General features: G+C 37.9%; 1 protein-coding gene across 1 annotated transcript in view; it reads left to right on the top strand.

The window, feature by feature from the left end:
- The window catches only part of ADAMTSL3 (ADAMTS like 3), a 371,178-nt gene that overhangs the window by 110,296 nt on the left and 233,853 nt on the right, over window positions 1–27,029 (top strand). The window contains 1 exon segment of the mRNA XM_027089194.1: window positions 6,567–6,694. Coding sequence (XP_026944995.1) covers window positions 6,567–6,694 — 128 coding nt within the window.

Raw genomic sequence — 27,029 nt, 5'->3', positions numbered from 1 at the left:
AATGTATTTACTGTTAAAATCTGGGTCGTTTGTCATTTCCTTAAATAACCTTTGTAGTAATGCTGGAATAAACCTTTATTTGATGTCTGGGAAGTAACATCCCAGTGGAACCTATTTTATTTTGAGTTGTTTTTAATATGGACCTGTTAATATAGCATTTCCGATAAGTGACCTTATACGTGAAACCTGTGTTTAATTGCTAACGTTTTTGCAAGACTGGTAGAGCTGTGCTGTTCATTATAAGTCACAGATTTAAGACCTGTCAGGGAAATATTTTATAATTTGATTTATGCATGGGGATCCAAGAAGGCAAGAAGTCCTCGAGTCTTTATGAGAATGTGAGCACACTTATTCCTACAATATTTTTGGCTTCTACCAGTCCTATTATATAATGAGTAAACAATATCTTTTCTGAATTTTTCATCCAAAATATACTCCCTAGCTAGAACTTTACTTAGGAAAATATGACTTTCTAAGAGATCTTTAAGCCTGATAGTTTTAACCAAACAGCACAAAGTGCATTTTGCCTCTTTGGATATATTTTCATAAGGTTCCTCTTTAGTGTTCCTCCCACCCCTTATAAAAAGAACTTTTATTGGGTGTTTTATTGCATAAAGTATACATGTTCATCGTATAAAACTGGGAAATATAGATGAGCAAAAGGAAGAAAATAGGAAAGTGTTGTAATTCCATTATAATTAGAAAATAAAGAAGAATCAAAACTAAGAATGCACTTGCAATCCCATTACATGAGAGAAGCTGATGGGGACCTGTGAGGCTCTGCCAGGTGCTTCCAGCAGAATTAGTGTGTTCCCTGGAAAGTATGTGCCCCGGCATTCCTAACCGAGGTAGAAATTACTTCTGTCATCTCCTTGCTCTGGGTCCTTGTGTCTGTTGCTCTCAGTGACTGAGGGCTGATTCTGCCCAACCCTTCAGCCTCTCTCACGTGCTACTCATTGTCTTGAGGGCCTGATCCATGCTCATCTTCCCCGAGCCTTGAACTTTGCAAGCCCTTGGTATACGTTTGTGTGAGAAAATTAACAAACGCGTCCCGGTCTGTGAACGTCGGTCAAGAACGCGTATTCCTCGTGGAATAACTTAGATAAAATCAAATATGTTTTGAAAAACAGAAGTGTAGCTCTGCTTGCAATATAGAGAGGGGAAAAAAAGTAAAACGACTTCATTGAGATATCAAAAGAATGTTGTGGTCAAGTGAATCACAGCAGCAGCTGTGTTCGATCCAAGATGTGAAATGCTAGCTACGAGTGATGATAGGTTGGCTGCTGCCCTTGACTGGATTTCTGGTCCACAAGGGCAGGGGAGGAGCATCCACGAGCAAAAGGCAGGCCTTGTCTGGGTCAGACAGGAAGGGGTTCTGCCTGGGCTCCCCCACACCTCGGACACGTCGTTCTGGAAGCTACAGTTGTTCAGCTATAAAATGGGGATTGGTAATATCCACCTCAAGGGTTTGTTGAGAAGGTTAGAAAGAATGTAGGAAAAGTATTGGCAAGGGCTGCTCACTCTGTACATACATGGTCGCCGCTTTGTGCAGGGCCAGATTCTTCCATTCTTTCTCCATGCCCACTTCAGAGTCTGGCCCAGAACAGGGTCACTGAGTGATACGATGTTGGTTGACTCAGACTTGGGGGAAGAAGTCTAGAGATAGGGTTCAGATAACAACTTACCTTATAAAATATTAATAACTTGGAGTTTAAATAATTACTTACGACAGATCATGAGGATGTCTGTAAAGAAGGAATTGGGAATGAGTGCTACCCAACTTACACACATAGAAGTTGCCTCTGCAGGGTGACCATCCGGTCAAACATGGGGCTGATATCAGTCAACCATATTTTATTGTCACTAGATTTCAGAGCTGGGGCTGGCCAAAGTGGGGCTGCTAAATACAATACCTCTTCTCTCAGGAGACTCACCACCAGCCCAAGAATATAGACCCCACCCCATGGTCCCCGATCCAGTTCCTCCTAACGGCTGGTTTCTTCCCACGCCACCACTCTTTCTGCCTCCTAACACTTGGTGATGGCGATTGGTTCTTATTTCATATTTTTATTGTAACATTAAACTGTGTTCACCGATTCCAAGTCTGATTAGTTGGCTGCTTACTTGGCATGAGGGTCCACTTACTATTTTCAAAAAGCAGAAATGTGCACATGGAATTCTGTAAGATTAGGGAGCTGTGTCCAGCATGTTTATCAGGGACTTGGGTGGAGCATGGGAGCTGCAGAGCTGAGCAAAGTGGCTTGTAGATGGGGTGACAGGATCAGGGTGCAAACAGATCTCAGCAGGCTGGTATTCTGGGCCAAAACCAACAAGAGGAAATTCAGTAGTGAATACTGTTAAGCCTTGCCTAAGTAAAAATGCAAGAGAGCTGGCTCTCCTGTCATTGTTTGGAAAAAGACATTATTTTGAAGAAGGATACCTTATGCTTATTGAGACATTTACTTATTACATTTACTGAGATGCTGTGTGATTCATTCTATACATGGCATTTTATTTAAATCCTGTTGGAGTAAAAGTGTCATCTCCATTTTATAGATGAGTTTTAGAAAGGTTAAGAAACTTATCCAGAGTCACACAACTTTTAACCATTATGTGATACTGCCTCCATCATGAAATCCAATAAATGGTGTGACTAGAAAGGTAGGAAGGGAGGAAGGAAGGGAGGAAGGAAGGAAGGGAGGAAGGAAGGAAGGAAGGGAGGAAGGAAGGAAGGTAGGAAGGAAGGAAAGAAGGGAGGAAGGAAGGAAGAAGGGAGGAAGAGAAGAGGAGGGAAGAAGGAGAGATGGACACTTAGATTTCATCAAAAGAAACCTGGGTAATAGGGACACTATGTAGTCTGTATTATTCTCAGATACACTGTTATGTCCTGGATGCTACATTTTAAAATAAAAAATGTGCAGACTGCAGAGTGCGCAGAGAGAGGAGATATTCGTGAGAGAGCTGGGACAATTGAAGGTACCAGATTGTCTGAGAAAGCTTGAAAAGGTTTCCTCTGTAGAGGAGGATGGAGATTCACTGTCCACTGCTCTAGAGGATGTAAGTTCCAGGGAAGCAGGTTCTGTGTGGCTATAAAGAAGAATACACAAATATAAATGTTCAGAAATGACCCTGGGGACTCTTTGCTCAGCTCCAATGAGATTTTTTTTTTTTTTTCTGAACGTTTGTGTTATCATCATGCTGCTGGCATCAAAGGGGAGAGATGAGAACTGGGTTGAAATCGGGGATATTATTGCTACTCTTTGGAAAACGAAGAATGATGAGAAGGGCAGGAGGACTGGCTGGTAGGAAATAGCAGTGGGGTTTCAAAGCAAAATCTGACCATCTTCATGGCCAAGGAGAGGAGAAAAACTCAAGGAACCCTCTTGAGATGTCAGTTTCTCTCTGTTTTCTTAGGGGAAAAATATCTTACTGATTTAACCAAAGAAACCAAATGTCTGCATTTATAACTTGCCTATTTTAGTTATTTTAGAATAAAGATTCTTTTTTTTTTTCTTGTAAGTAAAGGTGGAGAAGTTATGGAAAGAAACCTGACTCTAACTATAAACTGAACAGATGGGATAGTGGGAATAAAAACAAATTAAAACAATATTGCAAAGAACTCTCAACTTTCATTTTAAACTATATATGATGATGGTTTTCAACTTTTCACATTCAACCTATCAGTATATCGAGTGACAAAATGAAAAATCAATTTCAGCTGTGTGTATTTTAAACATTTACCGAAATGATTTGGACTCACCACCCTAAAAGCCCAGATGAGTGTATTAAACTGCTTATTGTATTTTTTATGAATTCAAACTTTATTTTATATTACATTGTAGACAGGACACAGTTCTGTTTGGTGACGTTTAGTGTAGAAAATCGAACTGAACAGTGGTCTAATTAGAACAGTAAATAGTATGGGTTTAATTGGCCCTTATTCCCGATGACAGACTTGATCAGTTGCCAGGTATTCTTTCCTTTCACTTGACTGTTGCTGAAATATTGCCTCTAGTAGGGCTGCTTACTGTGCTATAAATAGGTAGCTTGGTAAGAAGCCAGGAAACCCACTGACCGGTGAGATATGGATGAAAATTATTGGAAAATCTCCTCCTTGCTTCCAGTCATTATTTATTCATTTCACATTTGAAGGTCCTTTCTACGATCCCTCTCTTAATTTAATTTTTTTTTTTTTTTGGTTGGATGAGGTAACTTGGCCTAAGGGCTTAAGGAAATCTGTGCAATATCTAGTTGAGTCCCATGCTTCGGTTTATTAGTATGTCAGGGTTTCCTTCATAAACTCTCCTGGTTTCCAACTTAGAACTCACCTGTTAAGTCCTGTCTGACTTGAGCTTTTCTGTATGTCAACAGGATGTGGTTTTGTTTGTTTCCTTGCTTGTTTTCAATTAAAATATTAAAGTGTTGGCTTAAAAAAAAAGAACTTAAAATTCAGAGACAAAAGAACAAAAGAATTTTAAATTTCCTAGCACCTGGAAGTAGCCACTGCTAACATTTTAATTAACCTCTTACTCATTTCCCTAGGCATGTACACATTTACCTGTATTAAATATGATATAGGCTTACATTCTTCTCTAAAGATTGCCTTTTACCCTCAAAGGTTTTTTTTGGCTGCGTTGGGTCTTCGTTGCTGTGCGCGGGCTTTCTCTAGTTGCGGTGAGCGGGCTACTCTTTGTTGCGGTGCACAGGCTTCTCATTGCGGTAACTTCTATTTGTTATGGAGCGCGGGCTCTAGGCACCTGGGCTTCAGTAATTGTGGCACGCGGGTTCAGTAGTTGTGGCTCTCAGGCTCTAGAGCGCAGCCTCAGTAGGTGTGGCGCACGGGCTTAGTTGCTCCGCGGCACGTGGGATCTTCCCGGACCAGGGCTCGAACCCGTGTCCCCTGCACTGGCAGGCGGATTCTTAACCACTGCGCCACCAGGGAAGCCCCCTCAAAGTATGTTTTAAAAGAAATTTCAAAATCCATAAAAGTTCAGATAAAACTAACATCTATTATAGCACCACCTGGCTTCATCGAGTTGAACTTTTTGTCACAGTTGCTTCAGATCTGTTGGGGGAGGGCTGGGAGGGGAATAAAACGTTCTGTTGGCGTTCCTCTTGTGTCCTTCCCCAACAGGGTGCACGCCGAGTCGTGCTCCCTCCATCCTTAGAGGCAATTTAGTGGGTTTTCTTCCAGCCCACATACTTGTACTTTGACTACAGCATTCGTGTGGATGTTCATATACTTACTCCTTTATCTATAGGTGAAGAGGGAGAAAATGCTATGTGTGTTTTTATTTTAATGTAATTCAATCTCTCAGTCTTTTGCTTTGGGGTTTTCTACCTTTGTTGACACATCTAGGACACTCTTTGCTACATCAAGCCTGTATGACTTTTAATCTATAGCTTTTTTTTAGTATTTTATGGGTTCAGCATTCAAAATATTAATTTCTGGAATATATCTGAATTCATTTTGGTGTCTTCTGTGAAGAAGTTATCTATTATTTTCTTTTAAACCACTCATCACACCGACTTGTGGTTCTGTGTGATGTCCTTATACTTGGGTCTGTTTCTGGACTCTTCTCTTTCTTACCTTAATAGATCTGAATGCTTATTGCTATGCCAATTCTATACTGTTTGAATTGAGGCAATTTCCCTCTAATTTTCCTTCTTGTACAGTTTTTTCTTGGCTCTTGTAGACATTTACTCCACCAGATGAACTGAAGTTCTAAAGAATCATTTTGTTAGGGTCTAAAAAAATCCCCTTTGGGATTTTGATTGGAGTTATCATAAATTTATAGATTAATTTGGAGAGAATTAACATTTTACAGTATTGAGTCCAGCTGTTTAGGACTACGTGTTTCTCCATTTATTCGAGTCTCCTTTAGGCCTCTTTGTAATGTTTTGTACATCATTTCTTTTCATATCTAAATCTATCTATATATTTAAAATTTTTTAACTACCCCTGTTCTCTTTTCTTTAGAGTATCTTGATATAAGTCAATGGTGGCAAGTTCAGAAGACAGATTAATACAAACGGCATTCATAGTTGAACTTTCTTTATTTTCTTGGACCCTGAAGCTTTATCTACTTTGTTTTCTTGGGGTGAAGCCTCTCTCAGGAGGTTCCACAAATCCTCCTGCAAAATGGTTTCTTTAGAGTAAGCACCAGTCTATATGACAGACAATGGAGAGAATTTCTTAGGTACAAGCTGGGACCCTGCTATGTAAGTTATAAAAACAAAATAATAGGAATAAATATTATTTATATTTAGCCGATTTATTTAAATTTTGGAATGATAAAATTTCAAATTTAAAACTGAGCTTGGAAGCCATCTAGATAAAACCTTCATGAGATGGAAAGGTACTCATGTGTCATGAGTTTCCATATAAAACTATCTTGTGTGTGTGTGTGTGTGTGTGTTTTAATGTAGCCATTCCAAAACAATGCATTTGTAGGCAACTTTAGTCTTTGTGAACAGCTTAGAGTAAGACTCTGGAAAAGCTGGGAAAGCTTTTGGGATATTTCTAGCATTTTGTGTATAATTTATTGCATTTTTTCACTTTACAGACTTCAAGAAACACTCGTTCGGATGAAGACAAAGATAGCAACTGGGATGCTTGGGGTGACTGGAGTGACTGCTCCCGGACTTGTGGGGGAGGAGCGTCCTATTCTCTGCGGAGATGTTTGACGGGCAGGTAAGTGGTGGCTTTTCCTGTTCTTCTCTGTGGGGTGTCAGCACCTTTGGATGGGTGAGGTTGGGAAGACAACTGGGCTTCTTGGCTTTGGAAGGTACCATGATGGTGGTGTAAGTTACCAAGTTACCATATTTAAATAGTAATCGCTACATTTTGATGAGTGTGGCCACACCCCTCCACATGAGACTCCCAGCTTGCAGCAGCTGGGGCACTCCACACTTTGGGCTTTAAGGGAGGGGAGGCCGGCATGATAAGTCACTGGCCCAAAGTTGTTGAGACCTGGGGTAAGAGGTCAAGTCTTCTGTGTTCCACCCTTGAGTTGTTGCCATTTTAATCACTTTCGGTTCACTTTCTCTGAGCAACCCATTGATTAAGAAGGTAATGCAAGGTCTGTGCTCCCAGCTTAGAAACGTTTATGTTAAGCAACACTTGTTAAAATGTAAGATCAGCTTCTTAAAAGATAAACGTACATTGTAAGAAACCCACAGTTATCATTGCTCTTTTTTTTTTTTTTTGCGGTACGCGGGCCTCTCACTGTTGTGGCCTCTCCCGTTGCGGAGCACAGGCTCCGGACGTGCAGCCCCAGCAGCCATGGCTCACGGGCCCAGCCGCTCCGCGGCATGTGGGATCTTCCCAGACCAGGGCTCGAACCCGTGTCCCCTGCATTGGCAGGCAGATTCTTAACCACTGTGCCACAAGGGAAGCCCTATCATTGCTCTTGAGACAATTTGAGGTAATTCTTCACGGGGTAGTGTCAGTCCCAGCCAAGGATTTTTACCTGAGCTCTCAGGTAAGACAGAACCCCAAGTGGATGGAACCAGATGTGCTGGTTCTGGACAAAAGAAGACTCCAAGATCATGGCAGCCAGCTTCAGTTTGGGGATGTTGTCCAGTGAAAGAGGGAATGGCCGTTCCCTGAATGTGTAAGGTATAGAGCAGAAATGCTCTGGATTCCATCAGGGTCGCTGTGTTATGGCATATTAAAGAGTGACCACGTACATTCTCCTTTTTCCTTGAGACAGCACAGAGCAGGGCAGATGTGAGACTGTAGACATGGCCTTTGAGAAGGAGGTCTCTGAGTCCACTCCAGGAAAGCATGGGAAGGCTTCTGGAGTTAGTGTTGGTGTCATTATTTTAGGGCAAGTTCTGACTCAGAGCTTGGAACCCTAAGTAAATGGTTGCAGAACTGAGTCCAGGGATTAGTCTCGCAATGACAGAGTGGTATAGCTGCTTCTTCTGTGTTACCTTGGTGAGGAAATAAAGGCCCTCTAAGTGTGTCATACCGTATGGATGTTACATTGTACCGGGATGTATTTATCCTGGTGAGGTTTGTAATAGGGGGCCTTTGTTCCTGTGGGCAAGGGTCAGGGAGGGTCTTCCTAGGTAGGGAGCAAGTTCTTACCCACCGCTGGTCAGTCATTTGAGGGAGAGGTTTCCAGCATGGAGACTGGCATGGGAAGGTGAGATTTTGGCATCCCAGTCCAAATCTGAGGGATCTGAATAGTTTGCAAAGAATGGTAGGGTTCAGGTGGGAAAAGAGTGGGGTTTATTTGTGTTTGTCTTTTCTTTATGGTATATACCTCCCCAGTCACCAACTAAATATAAAAGCCAAACCCCTCATATTAGAGCATTTTATGATTCCTTGACATTCATCCCTCATGCCCTGCCCTCAAAATATAAAAATCCATATCCTGTGATAAATGGCAAGGCAATTATCAGGAGTAATAGAAGGGATGAGACTACTTAAGCTCAAAATTTTGAGCTCAGTCAAGGTTCTGTTTGAATCACCGGTATAAATGGTCCTTATTCAGCATTAAGCATCACTTAAACAACAAAAATTCCATAAATTCTACTTATCCACTGGCAAAAGAGATAAAGGCAAAATTTTTAAAAAGGTGGTATGTACTTGTATCTGTTAAAAAGATTTAGAGGAATATATCAATATTAAGGACCATGAATGGCCACTTTTATCTTGTCATACAACCAAAATGCTTCCATGTCTGTTATTTTATTAATTTAAAAAGTTACTTTGATTTTGCCTAGAATATGACTTTGCCAAGTGATCTATCTCAGTGTGGGTGTGCATTTGTGTCTTCTGTTTCCTAACCGGGGTCGGCTGCTACTGGAAAGCCTCTGGGGTAGGAAGGGCTACTGCTCAGCCCCTTCTACCTTCTCTGTACTTACTCAGAAAAGGAGATTTGGGCAAGAGGAGAGGAGAAGGAGGAGGGGAGTTCTGCCTTGATTTTAGTGACCAGGTGTTGACGTTCTCTGGTTTAGTAGGTGTTTAAAGCCAGCTTCATCTATCGTGAGCACTTTGATGGATTTTTCTGAGAGAGTGTCTCCTCCTTCCCCCCCAGTCCCTTGGGATCCTTGCCTGCAATTCGCTTGAGTTGTGGTATTCGCAATCCTCTGACTTGGTAACATTGCTTTTTCCTAATCTTGGACACCTAGGCATACTCCCAGCTTCTTCCTGTTTATGTCTACTCACCCCCTCAGCGGCTGTCTTGGTATGTTCGTTCCTAAGACAACCCCATGCTGGCTCTCTTGCATGCGGCCCACATCTGGTTCACTGGGAACCCTCCTGTGAACTTTGCTAAACAAACTCTCCAGTTCTAGGAGCCAATGCAGCAACACCTGCTCTGCTTACACAGGCCACTGCAGCTGAGCTCTCAGCCCTTAAATTTCTCAGGTGTGAGTTAGACACCAACCAACTGCAAGAGGCACGTGTCAGCTGGTGCCCCTAAAATTTCTTCCTCTCAATTGGGGGTTCGCAGATTGAAGCCCTCATCCCTTCTCTTTCTGTTGGAGCAGGGTGAGGGGGTAGGATCATAGCATAGATTTCTCAAAGAAATCTTCAGAAATCCTTATGCTATCTAAGTCTGCAGCTCCAGGATGCTTTTTATGCCTTGGTGTGGGTAAGGAGTTTAACAACTGTGAGTTAAACTAACACAGAGCCTGTCCTCATGGTTCTTATAATCTAGGGGGACAAACAATAAACAAGTATGTAATCAAATTATGTGTAATTAAAATTTGTGTCAAGGGGGTAGATAATACCTATCCAGGGAAGTCCTTTGTGCCGAGGGTCTATGCTGAGACCCAACTGCTGAGAGGAAGTCAATTATATGAAAGGTGGAGGGTTATGGGACATGAAATCCAGATAGTGAGGCCAGCATATGTAAAGGTGCTGGAGCAGGAAATGAAAAGCAGCTTTTATGCCTAAAAGACAATAGACAGGGGAGAAAGCAGAATGGGCCAATGTTGAAGAAGAAGGTAAGGAATCTGATTCTCAGACTTTTGGATTTCAAATACTAGTAAATTGTTCAATAAAAGCATATTTGGAACTAATATAGGTTGTCAGTTTTTTATTTGGTCAAATAAAGACAAAAATAAAAACAAACAAAAACTCACCTGTGGTCTACCATCACAGACTTTTCAGGAAAGAATTACAATCAGAATCTTTTCATTTTAACATTAAAAGGTAGGACATAATCTTAGATTGAAAGACCTGCCTTTAAATTGAATTCATGTAGCTTTATAAAAATTTACTTTTTTGCCCTTATTTGTCTCACTCCACTTTGGACCATACTTTGGATGTAATAAAAACTATTACAGATATTAACAATCTAGTGATGGGTAATTGGGAACCAGAAATTGAGGAGTAAAACATAATCGTGGACTTAGAACTTGAGACTGCAAGATCCCTGCAAGTAAGTGATATGCAGAAAAATGACTTTATCTGAGCCACATTTTTCATCCTAGTATTCACCAATTTTTAAGCAGTAAGAGGCAGAAAAGCCAAGCAGAAAGCAGCTGCTAAGAGGCTGAGAAATTAAGCAGATTTATTGGCAGTTTCATAGTCAGTTTCAAATTTGAGTTCAAAGCCCTGGGAAACATCTCAGGTGATCAGTTTGTATCCATGAAGGACTATACCCTAGGAGAAAGGGAAAACCAATCCTAAATAGACTAGATATTACAAAGACTGAAACCTAGTCTTGAATTAGCTCAACCCTAATTTGAGTAATAAAATTTGTTGTTATTCCATCCTTCTCCAGGAAGCTTTAAAAAAGACACCCTGGAGGAAGATGACAGCAACCAGAGATTATACAAGTTTTTATAGATCATGCCAGTGATTCAATAAAACATTGCCAATCTTACCATGATACAAGAGCAAGAGGAAAAACAGATTATAGAAACAGGTACTAGAGTTATTGGACCTGTGTGTTAACAAAACAAAACAAAACAAAAACCCTGTAATAAATATTTACAGGATTTCACCAGAGAACTGGAATCCATAAAATTGAATCATATGGGAATTTGAGAATAGAAGCAAGTGATAACTAAAATTATGAACTAAATAGATGGCCATAATAGCAGATTAGAAACAGTAGAAGAGAGTATAGGTTTGTAGAAATATCCAGGCTAAATTATAGGGTGGGGGGAAAACAGAACATAGAGTAAGGGATATATGGAACAAGATGGAAAGGTCTAAACCATGTATAATTGGAGTCCTAAAAGGAAAAGAGACATAGATAATAGAGTAGAAGTACTATTTGAAGTGATAGTAACCAAGAATTTCCCAAAATTTCCAAAAGTTATTGCTGTAAAGATATCAAGCCACAAATTCAAGAAACTCTGCACACCCTAAAGAGAATAAATATGCATAAACACATTATGGTAAAATCTTAAAAGAAGCCAGAGAGAAAAGACACATTACCATCAAAGGAGAAAAGATAATGTTGGCTGCTAACTTCACATTAGAAGATAATGAAATTACCTAACATCTTGAAAGAAAATAACTATTACAATGGAATCCTCTATCTAGCAAAAATATCCTTCGAGTGTGAAGGTGAAATAAAGATGTTTTGAGACAAACAAAAACTGAGATAATTCTTTACTATCTGGCTTGTGCTAAAAGAATTGCTAAAGGGAGTTATCCAGGTAGAAGGAAAAGGATCCTAGGATCATTATTAAAGAAATAAGAACAATTTTTAAAAAATCTAATATGTTTATATGTGTAATTGTGTGTATGTGTGTGTGTGTGTGTGTATGTGTTTATCTCCAAATATCAGGGATCTAGATTAGAATTAGGGTTTTATCAAGTCCTTTGTTAATTGAGTTCTCACCCTTCGTGGGAAAAATGCCTTTCTTCTGTTTGGGTAAGAATCATTGCTTTAAATCTATTGCAGCTTTGTATCAATATGGAGAATGAATAGAAGCTGCAGTGGAAGGCATTTGTGGGAAGGAACATTGTCTTTCTGCTAATGAATTTTTGTGGCTTTCCTTTATTTGGAGATAGTCTCTGCAGTACCTACATTTCCCTTAACCCTTCCAGAGTACCCCAACCCATACAGGCACTGAGTGTTTCACAGGGTCCCCTATCCAGTTGGATCTTATATGCGTCTACATTTTTGTCTTATACTAGCCACTCCCACGGCATTGATTGCCAGGAGTTCTGGCTACATCATCTGTCAATTGGATTTAGTAAGTATTGGTGGGTTCTCCTGTGGATCTGTTCCACTTACTTCAAAGGCAGCCTTCTCTTTTGTGTATAGTGAATAGTATATTAGTATACCATCCTTTAATTTAGTCTTGTTCACATGCATGTTGAAGTTTCTGGCTTGTGTATAGCCTGTATGAATTTCCAGCTATGACGGAGAGTTGTTGACCTATTAATATACTTTGTTGGTCATTTCACTAGGCATTTATAAGGGGGAAAGAGCTCAATATATGTGCTTGACTTACCATCACTATTTAAAATCTTTCATTCTCTCTTTTCTTTTATGCTTTTTTTTTTTTTTTGCTGGAATTTTACCTCTGGTAATTTTGAAAAAAAAAAAAATATATATATATATATATCTCCTGTTTTTATATTACTGATGATTAAATGTAAGATCTTTGAAAGCCATACTTTAATAATTGCTTTATAACTGTCAATGCCAATAATAAAATGTTAGTTTCTTTTGCTTTCTATTTGTAAGCTGATGCATACTTTATGCTTTTCTTCTTCATTCCTACTCTTTGTTATTATAATCTTGGATCTTATACTCAGTTTCTTGGCACCATTTATTCCCTTTATATCTTTTCTTTCATAATCATATTTCAAACTATCGTTGAAACTTGTGTTTGTGTGCATACATTATTTCAGTGTTCATTGTCAGTATTTTCAGTTCTTAATTCCGAATCACTTTGTTTGCAGGGATATGTTTTGAGCTGTGCTTCTGGAATTTTAATGCACATATGAATCACCTAGGGATCTTGTTGAAATATGAACTTTGATTCAGTAGGTCTGGAGTGGGATCCAAGATCTTTCATTTCTAACGAATCCCCAGGTAATGTCAATGCTGCTTGTCCATGGACCACACTTCAAGCAGCAAGACTTTATAGCCTTCTTAATTTCAGGAAAAAGTTGTGGGTCTTATACTTTATGAGTCCTTATATAATATATCTGAAAATGTCTTTCTCTTGACTTTACACATAAACAGTGCATGGCTTATTTGGGTATAAAATTCCCGAGACACAAATTTTCCCTCTCAGGACTCAGAAGTTCTTTTTCCATAAAGTTTGATATACAGTGTTGCTCACAGACCTCTCAAGCTGGCTTAATTTTTTTGTCCTCTTTGGTAGATAACCTATTTGTTCTGCCTGGCTGCCTACAGAAGGCTGTATTTTTCCCTTACGAGTTTTACAATGTTGCATCTAGCTATCAGTCTCTTTTCATTTATTTTTCCTTGACACATGGTGGCCACTTTTGTTGTACAGATTTAGATCTTTCTTTATTGTAGGAAAAATTTTCTTCTCTTGTATCATTTACTGTTGGTTCTTGCCTCTTTATTCTGTCCTTTTCTCCATGAACACTTGTTATTTCTGTTTGTCTTCTACTTTTACTCTAGTCGCTTTCATCTGTCGTTTATTTTCCTGGGTGTTTAAGAGTGCTTTTCAAGATCCTTGCCACTTGAATTTTTCTCTGATTTATTTTCTAATGATGTTTCAAAGTGCTGCTATGGTGTATTTGTTACCTTACCTTCTTTCCTTCATTTTAAACCTGGCCCTTCTTTGTGCACCTATTGTCTTAATCATCTGCATCTTATCACGTATACTTTTGTGTCGTTTTTCAGTGTGGTATCTGGTTAATTCTCACTTATTCTTCAAGGTCATCCTCATTTAGGAAACCTATCTTGACATCTTGGTCTAAATTTGATGTTCCTCTTTTGTGCTTCCTCTTATTATACTCCTTTTAGGGAAGGGACATTTACTTCACCACTCTAAGGTCTAACATCTAACATATGATTAGGACCCACACATTATTAACTGAATGAGTAAATAAGTGAATGTGTGCTCACCTATCACTTCACATCTTTTGCCAATGCTCTTATTTCTGCCTAAAGCATCCTCTTTCTCCTTTTGGTTGTTAACAACACGTAGTTGACCTTGGAAAGTCCTTTGAATCTCTATTTCTTCCTTAAAGCATTTGTTGCCAGTTTCTACCATTTACTAGGTTAGGTGCAGTTCTTCTGTGTTTCTATAGGATCCTGTGAACATACTTTTATCAGAGTGTTTATTTCATTGTGTTGTTTTGTTATTTTTCTATTTCCACAATTGAAAAAACATTTTAGGTGGCATAGATGGTGTCTTTCTTCTCTTTATTCTGTGTCCAACATTACTACTGATGTTTAGAGGAAATTTAGTATATTTTATTCTATAAATAAATAGGTGAATGAATTAATAAATCCCAAGACTGATAAAAAAGCCTGCTTGACTACAGTATGGGTCTGTGGGATAGGTAAGGATGCGTAATTTTGTGAAGAATATTGAAAGCTGTGTTGGAGAATATAGACTTTTGATGAAGATATTTTTTTTAATTTTAATTTTTGTTGATTAGTTTTTAAAAGATGTTTATGTATATAGTATTCAGATATTAGACTTACTGTTTTCCTCTCTTTGCCCATTTGCCCTACTTTCTGGGAGATTTGCCTAAACTTATTTTCCAATTCTGTAAGTATTTTATCTCTCTCTTTTTTCCTCTTTCTCTATTTTCTTCTTATATATTTTTTGTTCCTTGAATTATTTTTTTTAACAAAAGCAGTCTGTCCCTGATTCTCAGATGCAGTATCTTCTCTTTTATCTCTGAGCATATAAAAAGACTTTTGTGGGGCAGGGTTGGGGGGAGTTTTCTTTTCCCTGCATAGTCTCAATTCTTTCCAAATTACTGTTTTCTGTTTTGTTTTTGTCACTATCTTTCATGTAGAGACCTTTCTAAGATTTCTGGTGACCCTTATTTTGTTTTGTTTTGTTGATGTTGTTGTTGATGTTTAAGGAAAAGAGTTTCCAGCTTAATTTTAAGGAGATGTGGCTGGTCTATCTGATTGCCTGATGATGTTTTTAGGTATTTTATTTTGGGCTGCTCTGATTTCTCAGACAGAGATCCTCTGATTCCAATATTCTGGGAACTAGGTGGGGAAGAAAGCTGGGCTCAAATTGATTTATAGGTTTATTTCACTCAAAATTCTAGCAAGGTTTTTTTAATGTAGATTAAATAAGATTATTCTAAAATTTATATGGAAAAGCAAAGCCACAGAATACCTAAAACAATTCTGAAAAAAAAGAGTAGAAGGAATCAGTCTACCTGTTATCAAGACTTATACAGCTACAGTAATCACAACTGTGGTATTGGTGGTAATGGCACCTAGATCAAGGGGAGAAAATATTTGTAAACCACATATCTGATAAAGGACTAGGATCTATATTAAGGACTTTAAAAAATTAACAATAAAAACCAATCCAATTAGAAAATGAATAAAAGACCTGAACAGATATTTCACCAAAGAGGATACACGGATGTCAAATAAGTACATGAAAATGTGCTTATTGGGCTTCCCTGGTGTGCAGTGGTTGAGAGTCCGCCCGCCGACGCAGGGAACACGGGTTCGTGCCCCGGTCCGGGAAGATCCCACATGCTGTGGAGCGGCTGGGCCTGTGAGCCATGGCCGCTGAGCCTGCGCGTCCGGAGCCTGTGCTCCGCAACGGGAGAGGCCACAGCAGTGAGAGGCCCGCGTACCACAAAACAAACAAACAAACAAACAAAAAAATGTGCTTATTATCACTAGCTGTTAGGGAAATGCAAATTAAAGCCACAATCAGACATTATTTATTACATACCTGTCAGAATACCTTTTTTTTTTTTTTTTTTTAAGTGACAACATGAAATGCTGGCAAGAATGCAGAGAAACTGGATCACTCATACACTGGTGGTGAGAATGCAAAATAGTACAGCCACAGGCAGTTTCTTAAAAAAATAAACATGCAACTACCATACAACCCAGCAGTTGTACTCCTGGGCATTTATCCCAGAGAAATGAAGACTTGTTTTCACACGAAAACCTGAATGTTTTTAACAGCTTTACTCATAATATCCCAAAAATGGAAACAACCCAGATGCCCTTTAGTGGGTGACTGGTTAAACAAACTATAGTATATCCGTACGATGGGCTACTACACAGCAGTAAAAAGAAATGAACCACTGATACAGGCGATGACCTGGATGAATCTCCGAGAATTATGCTGAGGTACAAAAAGCCATTCTCCAAAGGTTACATACCATATGATCCCATTTATATAATATTATTCAAATGGCAAAAATTATAGAAATGGAGAACAGATCAGTAATTGCCTGGTATTAAAGAAGAGTTGGGGGTGGTTGGAAACAAGGTATGACTATAAGAGGCAACTTGAGGGATCTTTGGGGTAATAAAAGTGTTCTGTATTCTGACTGTATTAATGTAAATATCCCAGTTGTGTTACTGTAGCACAGTTTTGAAAGATGTTATCATTTGGGGAAACAGGGTCATAGGATTTCTTTTCATTATCTTACAGATCAGTGTGATTTACAATTATTTTAAAATAAAGTATTCAATTTATTTTTAAAAACACCTAGAAAGGCCAGGTAAAATAGGACATAAATTTTTTTTAGGTAAAGTTGAATGGAGCGATATTCCATTTTCATGGATAGGAAGGCTAAATATGGTCAAGATGTCGGTTTCTCCCAACTTGATCTTTAGATCCAATGCAATCTCGGTCAAAATCCCAGCATAATATTTTGTGGATAACAGCAAACTGATTCTAAAGTTTATGTGGAGAGGCAAAAGACCCAGCATAGTCCACGCAATACTGAGAAGAGTCAGAGGACTAAAACTACTCGACTTCAAGACTTACTATAAAGGTACAGTAATCAAGACAGTGTATTAGTCTTGAAGGGATAGACAAATGGATCAATGAAACAGAATAGAGAGCCCAGAAACAGACCTCCATAAATGTAGTCAACTGATCTTTGACGAAGGAGCAAAGGCAATACAATGGAGCAAAGATAGTCTCTTCGACAAATGGTGCTAAAACTACTGGACATCCACATGCAAAAAACTGAATGTGGACACAAACCTTACACTAACTCAAAATATATAAAAGAACTAAATGCAAAACACAAAACTATAAAACTCCTAGGAGATAACCTAGGAGAAAATCTTAGATGACCTTAGGTATGGCAGTGACTGTTTAGATGCAACACCAAAGGCATGATCCATGAATAAAATAGTTGATAAGCCAACTTCATTAAAATGAAAAACTTCTATTCTGCAAAAGATAATGTCAAGAGAATGAGAAGACAAGCCATAGACTTGGGGAAAATATTTGCAAAAGACATATTTGATAAAGGACTGTTATCCAAAATATACAAAGAACTTGTAAAACTCAACAATAAGAAAACAGACAACCCAATTAAAAAATTGGGCAAAGACCTTAACGGACACCTCACCAAAGAAGGTATGTAGATGGCATATAAGCACATGAAAAGATGCTCCACATCATCTGTCATCAGGTAACTGCAAATTAAAATAATGAGAGACCACTATACACCTATTGGAATGGTCAGAATCTGGAACACTGACCACAGCAAATGGTGGTGAGGGTGTGGAATAACAGGAACTCTCATTCATTGCTAGTGGGAATGCAAAATGGTACAGCTACTTTGGAAAACAGTAAGACGGTTTCTTACAAAACTAAACATACTCTTACAATATGAGTGAGTGTTCATGTTCCTTGGTGTTTGCCCAAGGTAGTTAAAAACTTATGTCTACACAAAGACCTGCACACAGATGTTTATGGCAACTTTATTCATAATTGCCAAACTTGTAAGCAGCCAAGCTGTCCTTCGGTAAGGTGAATTGATAAGTAAAATGTACATCCAGACAATGGAATGTTATTCAACACTAAAAAGACACGGTCTATCAAGGCATAGAAAGACATGGAGAAAATTTAAATGCATATTACTAAGTGAAAGAAGCCAATCTGAAAAGGCTGCATACTATATGATTCCAACTATATGACATTCTTGAAAAGGCAAAACTATGAAGACAGTAAAAAGATCAGTGGTTGCCAGGGGTTAAGGGTCGGGGGTGGGGGTGATGAGTAGATGGAATACAGAGAATATTTAGGGCAGTGAAAATACTCTGTATGATACCATAATGATGGACACGTGTCATACATTTGTTCAAACCCATGGAATATCCAACTCCAAGCATGGGCCCTAATGTAAGCTATGAACTTGGGGTGATTAGGATGCGTCAATGTAGGTTCATCAGTTGTAGCAAAGGCACCACTCTGGTGGGGAATGTTGATAATGGGGGAGGAAGCTATGCATGTGTGAGGGCAGGTGATATATGGGAAATATCGGTGCTTTCCCCTCAGTTTCGCTGTGAACTTAAAACTGTTCTAAAAACATTGTCTTAATAAAAAAGCAGTAAAGTTGAACATACAAGAAATTAAATGAAATCTACAGAGCCAAAAAACAAAGAGGAAACTGAGGGCCAGACCAGTAAGTGCATAACTGATCTTGTGCCTACCCTGGGGATGGAGATGGGATTTACTGGTCTCTAGAACTCAGGCTTTTGAGTTTTAATTCCTTCACAGTCACAGGAGATCAAGTCTTGTGTGTATATGAGGCACAGTATAGGAACTCCAGCCCTAATTTAAAGACAGGACTGTTGAGGTCTATATACTTACTAAACAGATGGACTGGAAAAAAATAAAAGCCATACACCAACATAGGGAATTTAAATATATTGGTCTCAACATTAAATGAAAAAATTCTCCACTTTGGAACAGTGGACCTACTCTCCCAAGAATTTGAGGTGCATGCATATTGATCTCCATATGTTGTATATATTGAGTTGGATGTTTATATCCCATTTGATTGTGGAAGCCTGGAGGTGAGAAATTAATATGAAAAGTAGTTTTGTTACCCTTGACAGCCCTGAGGTTACTGCAGTAGTAAAAGATATGGAGAGACGGGTCACCAAGCCAGGCTGTGTAGGATTCCTATCCCTATCAATAGAGCCCTGCTTATGATAAGCTTGCAATCTAAAATAGATAATACACATGGAAATATTTGCAAGCACCAGCCGGCACAGCATGGAATATTTAAGAGAGAAAAGTCATACAGTTATCTAAATCGATGCAAAAGTGGCATTTGATAAAATGAACACATTCATAATTGAAATGAAAAATCTTCTCACACTAGGAATAGAGATGTACTCTCTTAGTCTATAGAATGTTACTGCATTTTCTTTAACATTAGATATGAGATAAGAATGGCTACTGTCATTGTTCATATTCATTATTGTACATGAGGTCCTAGTCAGTATAAGGCAAGAAAAAGAAATGCAAAGTATAACAATTAGAAAGGAAGAAGCAAAACTCTCATTATTCATAGACTACCTGATTGTCTAGACAGAATATCCAAGAGTATCTACACATAAAATAATAGGACTAATGAAAGAATTCATTAAGATTATTGGAAACAAAGTTAGTGCACAAATAACAACTATATGCTTACACAGTAGGAAAAACTAATAAGAAAGCAAATCAAAAGGACACCGTTTTTGCTACTTAAAAAATATAAGGTACCTTGTAATAAATTCAATAAAAGATATACAAGGCCTTTACGAAATATTTAAAAGCTCACCTAAATAAATGGAGATATATAATATGTTCATATTAGGAAACCTCAATATCATAAAAATGCCAGTTTCTCCTAAATTATATTTAAATTAAATGTAATTTCAAGAGTCATATGGAAGTGCAAAGATTATAAAAACAGTTTTGAAGGAGAACAAAAGACTTGCCCAAACACTAACATTAAAAAAAAATTTAACTATAGTAGTAGGATGGGCGCAAATAGGCCAACGTAGGAAAATCAAGAGCCCAGAAACGGAAGCATGCATATGTAGGATTTCAAGATGTCATGAAAAATTTGTGTAATTACACCTGAAACTATCTAATGTTATATGCCGATTATACCACAATTTAAAAAATGGTGGAGAAAAGATGAATATTCAGTACGTGAGGTTCAAATATGATTATTAATATCCAAAGGAAAATATTAGAAAATGTCAATCTATTAAAGAATACATTCCAGGTGGATTAAAATCTACTTATGAAAAGCAAATCTTGAAAACATTTAGAAGAAGAATATATAGGAGAATATCTGTATGATCTCTGGGTAGTGAATTATGCCTTAACTAAGACAAAAAGAGCATAAGTTGGGAAGGAAAATATTTATAAGTTTAAGCAGGCTTTGTATTATAGAAATATATACTATAAACCAAAAGAAGAGCATAGAATGGGAGAAAATCTTGATAATGAATATAACCAATAAGGGATTAGTGTCTGAGATATTTAAATACAATAAAACAAAAGCAAAGCAAACTAGTAGAAGAATGGGAGAAGGATATGAACAGGAAATTCACAGAAGGGGAACCTGCATAGTCAAAAACAAATGAAAATATTAACCTCATTAACAAAAAAAATGCAAAAAATACAAAGTGAGATATTTCATATTCTTCAGACTGGGAAACTTTTTAAAGTTTAAAAATGCCAAATATTGCCCTAGATGTGTAAAAACAAGAACTTTTCTGCACTACTAATGGGGGTGAAAATTGGTATTCCCACTTTAAAGGGCAGTTTGTCATTATCTGGTACTAGTGAAGCTGTAAATGCCCACAACAGAACAGTCCCACTAGGGTATATATCCCAGAGAAACGTGTGCAAATGTACCCTAGGTGATTGTATAAGATTGCTCATTGCAGAACCGACCTAAATCTTCATAGACTTTTAGGAAAATTGATCACTAAAAAGTAGAAAGAATTGATAAATTGAGCTATATTTATAAATTGGATTACTCTGAATTAATCCAATTTATAAATATATGATTACTTATAAAAATTTTATAAATTTATAAAAATATGATTACTCTGAATTAATCCAATTTATAAATTCATTCTAAATGAATGAATTAGAGATGCGTCTATCAACATGGATATTTTCAAAAACATAGTGTTGGGACAAAAAAAAATCAAGCTGTGAAACGTTATGTAAATTATGATACCATTTACTTAGTTACCTCTAACCAAAGGGAGGGAGGCAGGAGGATAAGATTGAGGAGGTTTGGCAGGGGGCTTCCACCATATTTGTAATGACACATGTCTTAAAAATAAATCTGAAGAAAACTTTCAAGAAATGATGACGCTTATTGGTGTGTACATGAGTTTGCATCATTCTCCCGACCTTTTTTGGACTTAAAACATTTCATAATAAAATAATTGTAGGAACCCCAAAACAGCTCTATCCTAAATATTGCTACTGTGTTTCGAGTCACCATTCCTGAAGTAGTACTTGCTTGACTTTTTCATTTTTTAGGACTTAACGCAGTATTCTTTAGTCTATTTGTGTACACATCTTAACCTATATTTTAAAATTTACCTTTAGGCCTGGGAATCTCCAAATTTTTGCTTGCTCCCTGAGCTCATCTAGTTTGAATACATATCTGAAGCTAGGGAAGATCTTAAACCAAATATAAAAATAAAATTAAATGAGAGAATAGTGTATTCTGAGGTATGTACATTAAGAAAAGTGTATGGTGAGGCAATATTTGTTCTCCAGCTTGGTTCCTGGCATAAGGCCAGGCCTGTGGTGCACCCAGTCTTCCCATGATTCTGATAAGAAACAGGGACAGTAACGTTATTTCTCTGCATAAAAATTAAATTAGATTACTTCAAAGGAAAGGCAGTAGGGTTGTTAATAATTCTGTCTTTCCTGCTCCCCACCTTTTAGGCAGCCCCAAACCTAACATACCCACTCCCATATTGAGACATTTCACTGTAATTTTGGAAGTGCTCTGTGATTGTTAAGAAGGAAGCCTACTTCCCTTGGAAAGCTTATCAGGTCTCCTTATCCTGGAACAGCTTCTCATTAAATTCTTCATAAATATTGAGCTTTTGTGGTCGATTTTTCTTGGAAGAGGTATGTGGAGGTGGTTACATGAAAACCAGGCAAAAAGCTCTCCCAGAGCTTTAGAAGACCTTTCAATGCCTTCTCTTTTTATCAGTGCGCCCCTTTAAATTTATGATTTAGGAAAGGGAGTGAGTGTGGCTATTTTGCTCATTTCTTTCTTTGTGGATAAAGTTATTTCAGAATTTGATTACATTTAAATACACACTCAGTTCTTTTGCGCTGCAAACCATACGCCAGCCAGAATGTCTCTTTCTCTCGCAGAAATTTGCAATTTGATATTCTAGTCAAGTGCCAACCATGGGAAAGACAGGTTTAACTGCTATTTTAAAAAATTAATATATTTCTATTCTTCAAAACACATGCTTCTTAGTTTTTAAGACACTAGTATTTGAGTCAGTGCATCAGCAAATGAATGCAATAAATTATGGTGCTATAAACTCCAGGGAAATTTTATTAATGTTTTTAATGTATCCTCATGTGGAATCAACATATGTTTTTTATATATTCATAAATTTATGGCTTCAAAAATCTTCAATTTCAGGGTGTTATGAATGTTGTGGATAGAAAATACATAATTGTGAAATGATGTTCTTGAATTTTCATATACTTCTGATAACCATGAGCTCTTGCAAATAATAATTAGAATGGAATTAAAAACTTGGAAGTAATATTTCTGCAGCTCAGTTGCTTTGAGCCAAAGGAATTATTTCCAGAATAAGCTGGCAGGTTCCTGCTTGGGGAATTAGGACTCCAGTGTCCTTAACTTTAAAATAACTTGCATTTCATTTTATGCCTGTTTCATAAAGTGGCCATTCATTTTCACACTAAATTGTAACCAAAGCATTCCACATCAACAGAGGCCAGTCAGTGGGTTCAGTGTGTGTTAGGTTGGACAAAATGAAGTAGAACATGAAAAATGTCCACCAGATGGTTGGGTTAAAAAAAAAAAAAAACCTTACTGCTGACTTATTAAAGGAATTGAGGGATAATCCTACTGCATCTTTATATCCACATCCTAGTACATAGTAGGTTCACCATAAGAAGTCATTGGAGAAGCAATGTGTCCAAAACGGTACTTTCTATTTTGAGAATTCATGCAATGAAATGCTCCTTTTTTCATATCACTTTGCTGCAGTTATAGTAGCATTTTTAGTAGAGATATACTTACATTTTAGGTTTAGATTTTCAGGCCCAACACTCAAGATGCAAGTTAGTGCCTCACAACTAGGACATAGCAGATGGCAGTGGGGTGTAGACCACGACCATACGGTCTACACGGCAGGCCTGAGACACGAGCTGCCATCAGCAAATATGTTCTTTTCTATTAGTGTTGAATTTTTCAAAATTGGTTTCGTTTTTCATTTAAGTAACTAAAATTAAACAATTACTAAAAATGCATCTGAAAAATTATTTCTGAAGTTCTAATACGCTTTTAAAGAAAATGTCATTCTTTGTAAGTTTCCACAGTTTTTGTATTCCCGTATTTAGATCAATTCAAATACTCTCTTAAGCCATGTGTTTTGTAATTTACCTGCCCCCTTGAAATTGGAATCAAAAGCTTTTGGGTTATAAGTCAGCATAATACAAGAAGATTTTGGTTATCACTTCCCTCATCTATTAGCTACTTTCCTCAATTGGGCCTTTTCCGAAAAAAGCAGAGTACTTCAAATTACCCTTTCACTTTTTCTGTAATTTATTTTCTTCTTTTATCCACACATAATAAGCACAATGAAATAAGTCATGTAAGTAAATGACCTTGTCCACTGGCATAGCTGTTGTTTCCCAGGAGAATGGAGTCACATCCTTTTGACCAAGAGAGGTTGGTCAAAAGGATATGACTCCACCCTAATAAATTTTCTCCACCCTAATACATTTTTCCTGCCAGACTCCCAGTTTGGTGCTTCTGGAATGTTTAAAATTTAATGTAGCCTGGCTGAGAGTTTAATAAATTTGCAAGTCCTATACCTCTGATGAGTCACAAAGATGGAAATATACAGTGTTAGAAAACACTAAGACTGGGTCAGACCATTGTGATAATCTAGGAAGGTGTTCTAAACTACAAGTCAAGAGAACTATATTAAAAAGAGGCAACTAATTGGACACTTTGTCTGTATTCCAGTTCAGAAATTTAAGTATCATTTAGGTAATGCTTTTGGAGGCAGCCGTAGTGCTGTTCTTTCCACTCCAAAATGCCTTTCTCCTGTATACTTTCTAAATCCCATTAGGGACTGCACCTCCCAGAAAACAGATATGAAGAGACTGAGGTACATGATGCAATTGGAGCAGAAAGTAAGCTGAGGATGGTATGAGATGTGGATGGAGAAGGGTGAGTTTAAGAAGGATTGCAAAGAAAGAAAAAGCAGTATCAAAAAGTGTATCAGTGGAGTTCCTTGGTTGCCTAGTGGTTAGGATTCTGGGCTTTCACTTTCACTGCCATGGCGCAGGTTCAGTCCCTGGTCAGGGAACGGAGATCCCACAAGCTGCGTGGCATGGCTGAAAAAAAAAAAAAAAAAAAGCATACCAGACAATAAAATACAAAATAATCACTACAGGAAAAAGCAAATCAGTCATGTGGAGGGATATCTGTAGGAGATTTCTTGGAAGTATAAGAGAAGGTCAAACAAATGAGATGTATATTAAAGAAAATCATAGCTCAATAAGGAAATAATAGGAGCGGAGAAAGGGGACTCTAACTTAAGATTTACAGATATTCTTGGAACAAGAGCAGTAATTGAAATTATAATCTGAGAATAATCTGTGGCACTGCAAGTAAAGACCTTGAGTATTCTAGTCAAAAAGGCCAACCATTTTTAGTCAAAATCAATGAAAATAAACACACAACTAGGTACACGCTGACTATAATTTTTACTTCAAATAGTAACAAAACACTATATGCTTCCAGGCAGAAAAATAAAACACATGTACAAAAGAATAAAAATCAGACTTCTCTTCTGTGAGTCTAAATGTCAAAGATCAATGAAGCGTGTCTACAATTTTGAGGAAAAAGGAACATGAAAAAAGTAATATATCTTACTGCCTTGCCTTTCCTATGTGAAATACAAAGTTTAATAATAATATGGGAGACATTTACCCTTTTTGAAAATACAACCAATCAAATAATACTTAGCCAGCCAAGAGTTAAAAACGCATACATGAAGAAGTCATTAAGATGAAAGGAATGGCATTTGTTATCCATTTCTAGATATGTATCCTAAATGTGAACAAAAATGAAAGCATAAAGATGCTTAGCAAAGCATTATTATATAAAATAAGCAGCTCAGCAATCCTGCTTCTTAGTATTTGCCCAAGAGAAATGAAAAGTTATGTTCACACAAAACCTGTATGTGAATGTTTACAACATTCTAGTTCATAATTGCTAAAAGCTGGAAACAACCCAAATATCCAGTTGGTGAATGGGTAAATAAACTGTTGTACATACACACAGCGGAATACTATTCAGCAATTAAAAAGGAGCAAACTATGGATACACGCAACAACATGGGTGGATTTCTTATGTATTATGTTAAGTGAAAGGAGTCAGTCTCAAAAAACTATACACTGTATGATTCCATTTATGTGGCATTCTGGAAAAGGCAAAATTAATGGGGCATAAAACAGACCAGTGGTTGCCAGAGGCTGAGGGTGGAGAGAAGTTGACTACAAGGGAGCAACCTGAGGGCATTTATGGGTGATGGACCTGTTCCACATGTTGATTGTGGTAGTGCTTACACAGTTGTATGGGTTTGTGAAAACGCATGAAATTGTGCACCCCCAAAAAGTGAATTTTAATGTATGTAAAATTTAAAAGTAGGGAAAAAGAAGAGGCAGCACAAATACCCACAAAAGGTAATGTCTGTAGAACAATGTGAATATACTTACAGTGCTGAAGAGTATACTTAAAAATGGTTAGGATGGTAAATTTTATGTTACGTATATTTTACCACAATTAAAAAAATTCAAATTCAAAACTACAAAAAAAGGGGCTTCCCTGGTGGCACACTGGTTGGGAGTCCGCCTGCCGATGCAGGGGACGCGGGTTCGTGCCCCGGTCTGGGAGGATCCCGCGTGCCGCGGAGCGGCTGGGCCCGTGAGCCATGGCCACTGAGCCTGCGCGTCCGGAGCCTGTGCTCCACAGCGGGAGAAGCCACAGCAGTGAGAGGCCCGTGTACTGCAAAAACAACAAAACAAAACAAACTACAAAAAAAGTAATGTCTGTATTATGGACTATTATGTAGTCATTAAACAGTTTTTTCCCAAGGAATTATTAATAAAATGGGAAAAGGCTATAATATGAGATTAAAATGAATACGAAGTTGAATGGGCTGTATGATTTCACAACTGTAAATAAATCAGGGCAGAAACCCTGGAAGATGAAATGCCAGATTATTAAGGGTAAAGGTCTTGATGATGGGATTTTTAAAATATTTATTTATTGGCTGTGTCAGGTCTTAGTTGTGGCACGTGGCATCTTTTGTTGTGGCGCACGGGCTCTTTGTTGCGGTGTGTGGCCTTCTCTCTAGTTGTGGCCTGCAAGCTCATTAGTTGCCACGGGCTCATGGGCTCCAGAGCGAGCAGGCTCAGTAGTTGTGGCACTTGGGCTTAGTTGACCAGAGGCATGTGGGATCTCAGTTCCCCGACAAGGGATCAAACTGGTGTCCTTTGCATTGCAAGACAGATTCTTAACCACTGGACCACCAGGGAAGTCCCAATGATGGGATTAATGCTTGGTTTTCCTCCTTTATACTTCTTGGCATATTAGTAGTTTTCACCTACTCTTTTTGTAATTGATAAAAATAGAATCGTCAGAAAGTATGTGCAGTGAGTTATATGCTGCTGAAATAGACTTGTTCAGTCATTTCATATAGGCTCATATTTAAATCACACCAGCAAAAAAGGCTCTCTTTGGATCCACTTTTTAAAAGTTCTCTTCTTCCAGGGACTTCCCTGGTGGGACAGTGGTTAAGAATCCGCCTGCCAATGCAGGGGACACAGGTTTG

Source organism: Aethalodelphis obliquidens, unplaced genomic scaffold (genome assembly GCF_003676395.1).
Source record: "Aethalodelphis obliquidens isolate GAN/ISIS:26980383/991018 unplaced genomic scaffold, ASM367639v1 scaffold65, whole genome shotgun sequence".
NCBI classification, from domain to species: Eukaryota; Metazoa; Chordata; class Mammalia; order Artiodactyla; family Delphinidae; genus Aethalodelphis; species Aethalodelphis obliquidens.
Note: the sequence above shows the minus strand (reverse complement) of the source record. Positions and strands in the feature narration are given on the sequence as shown.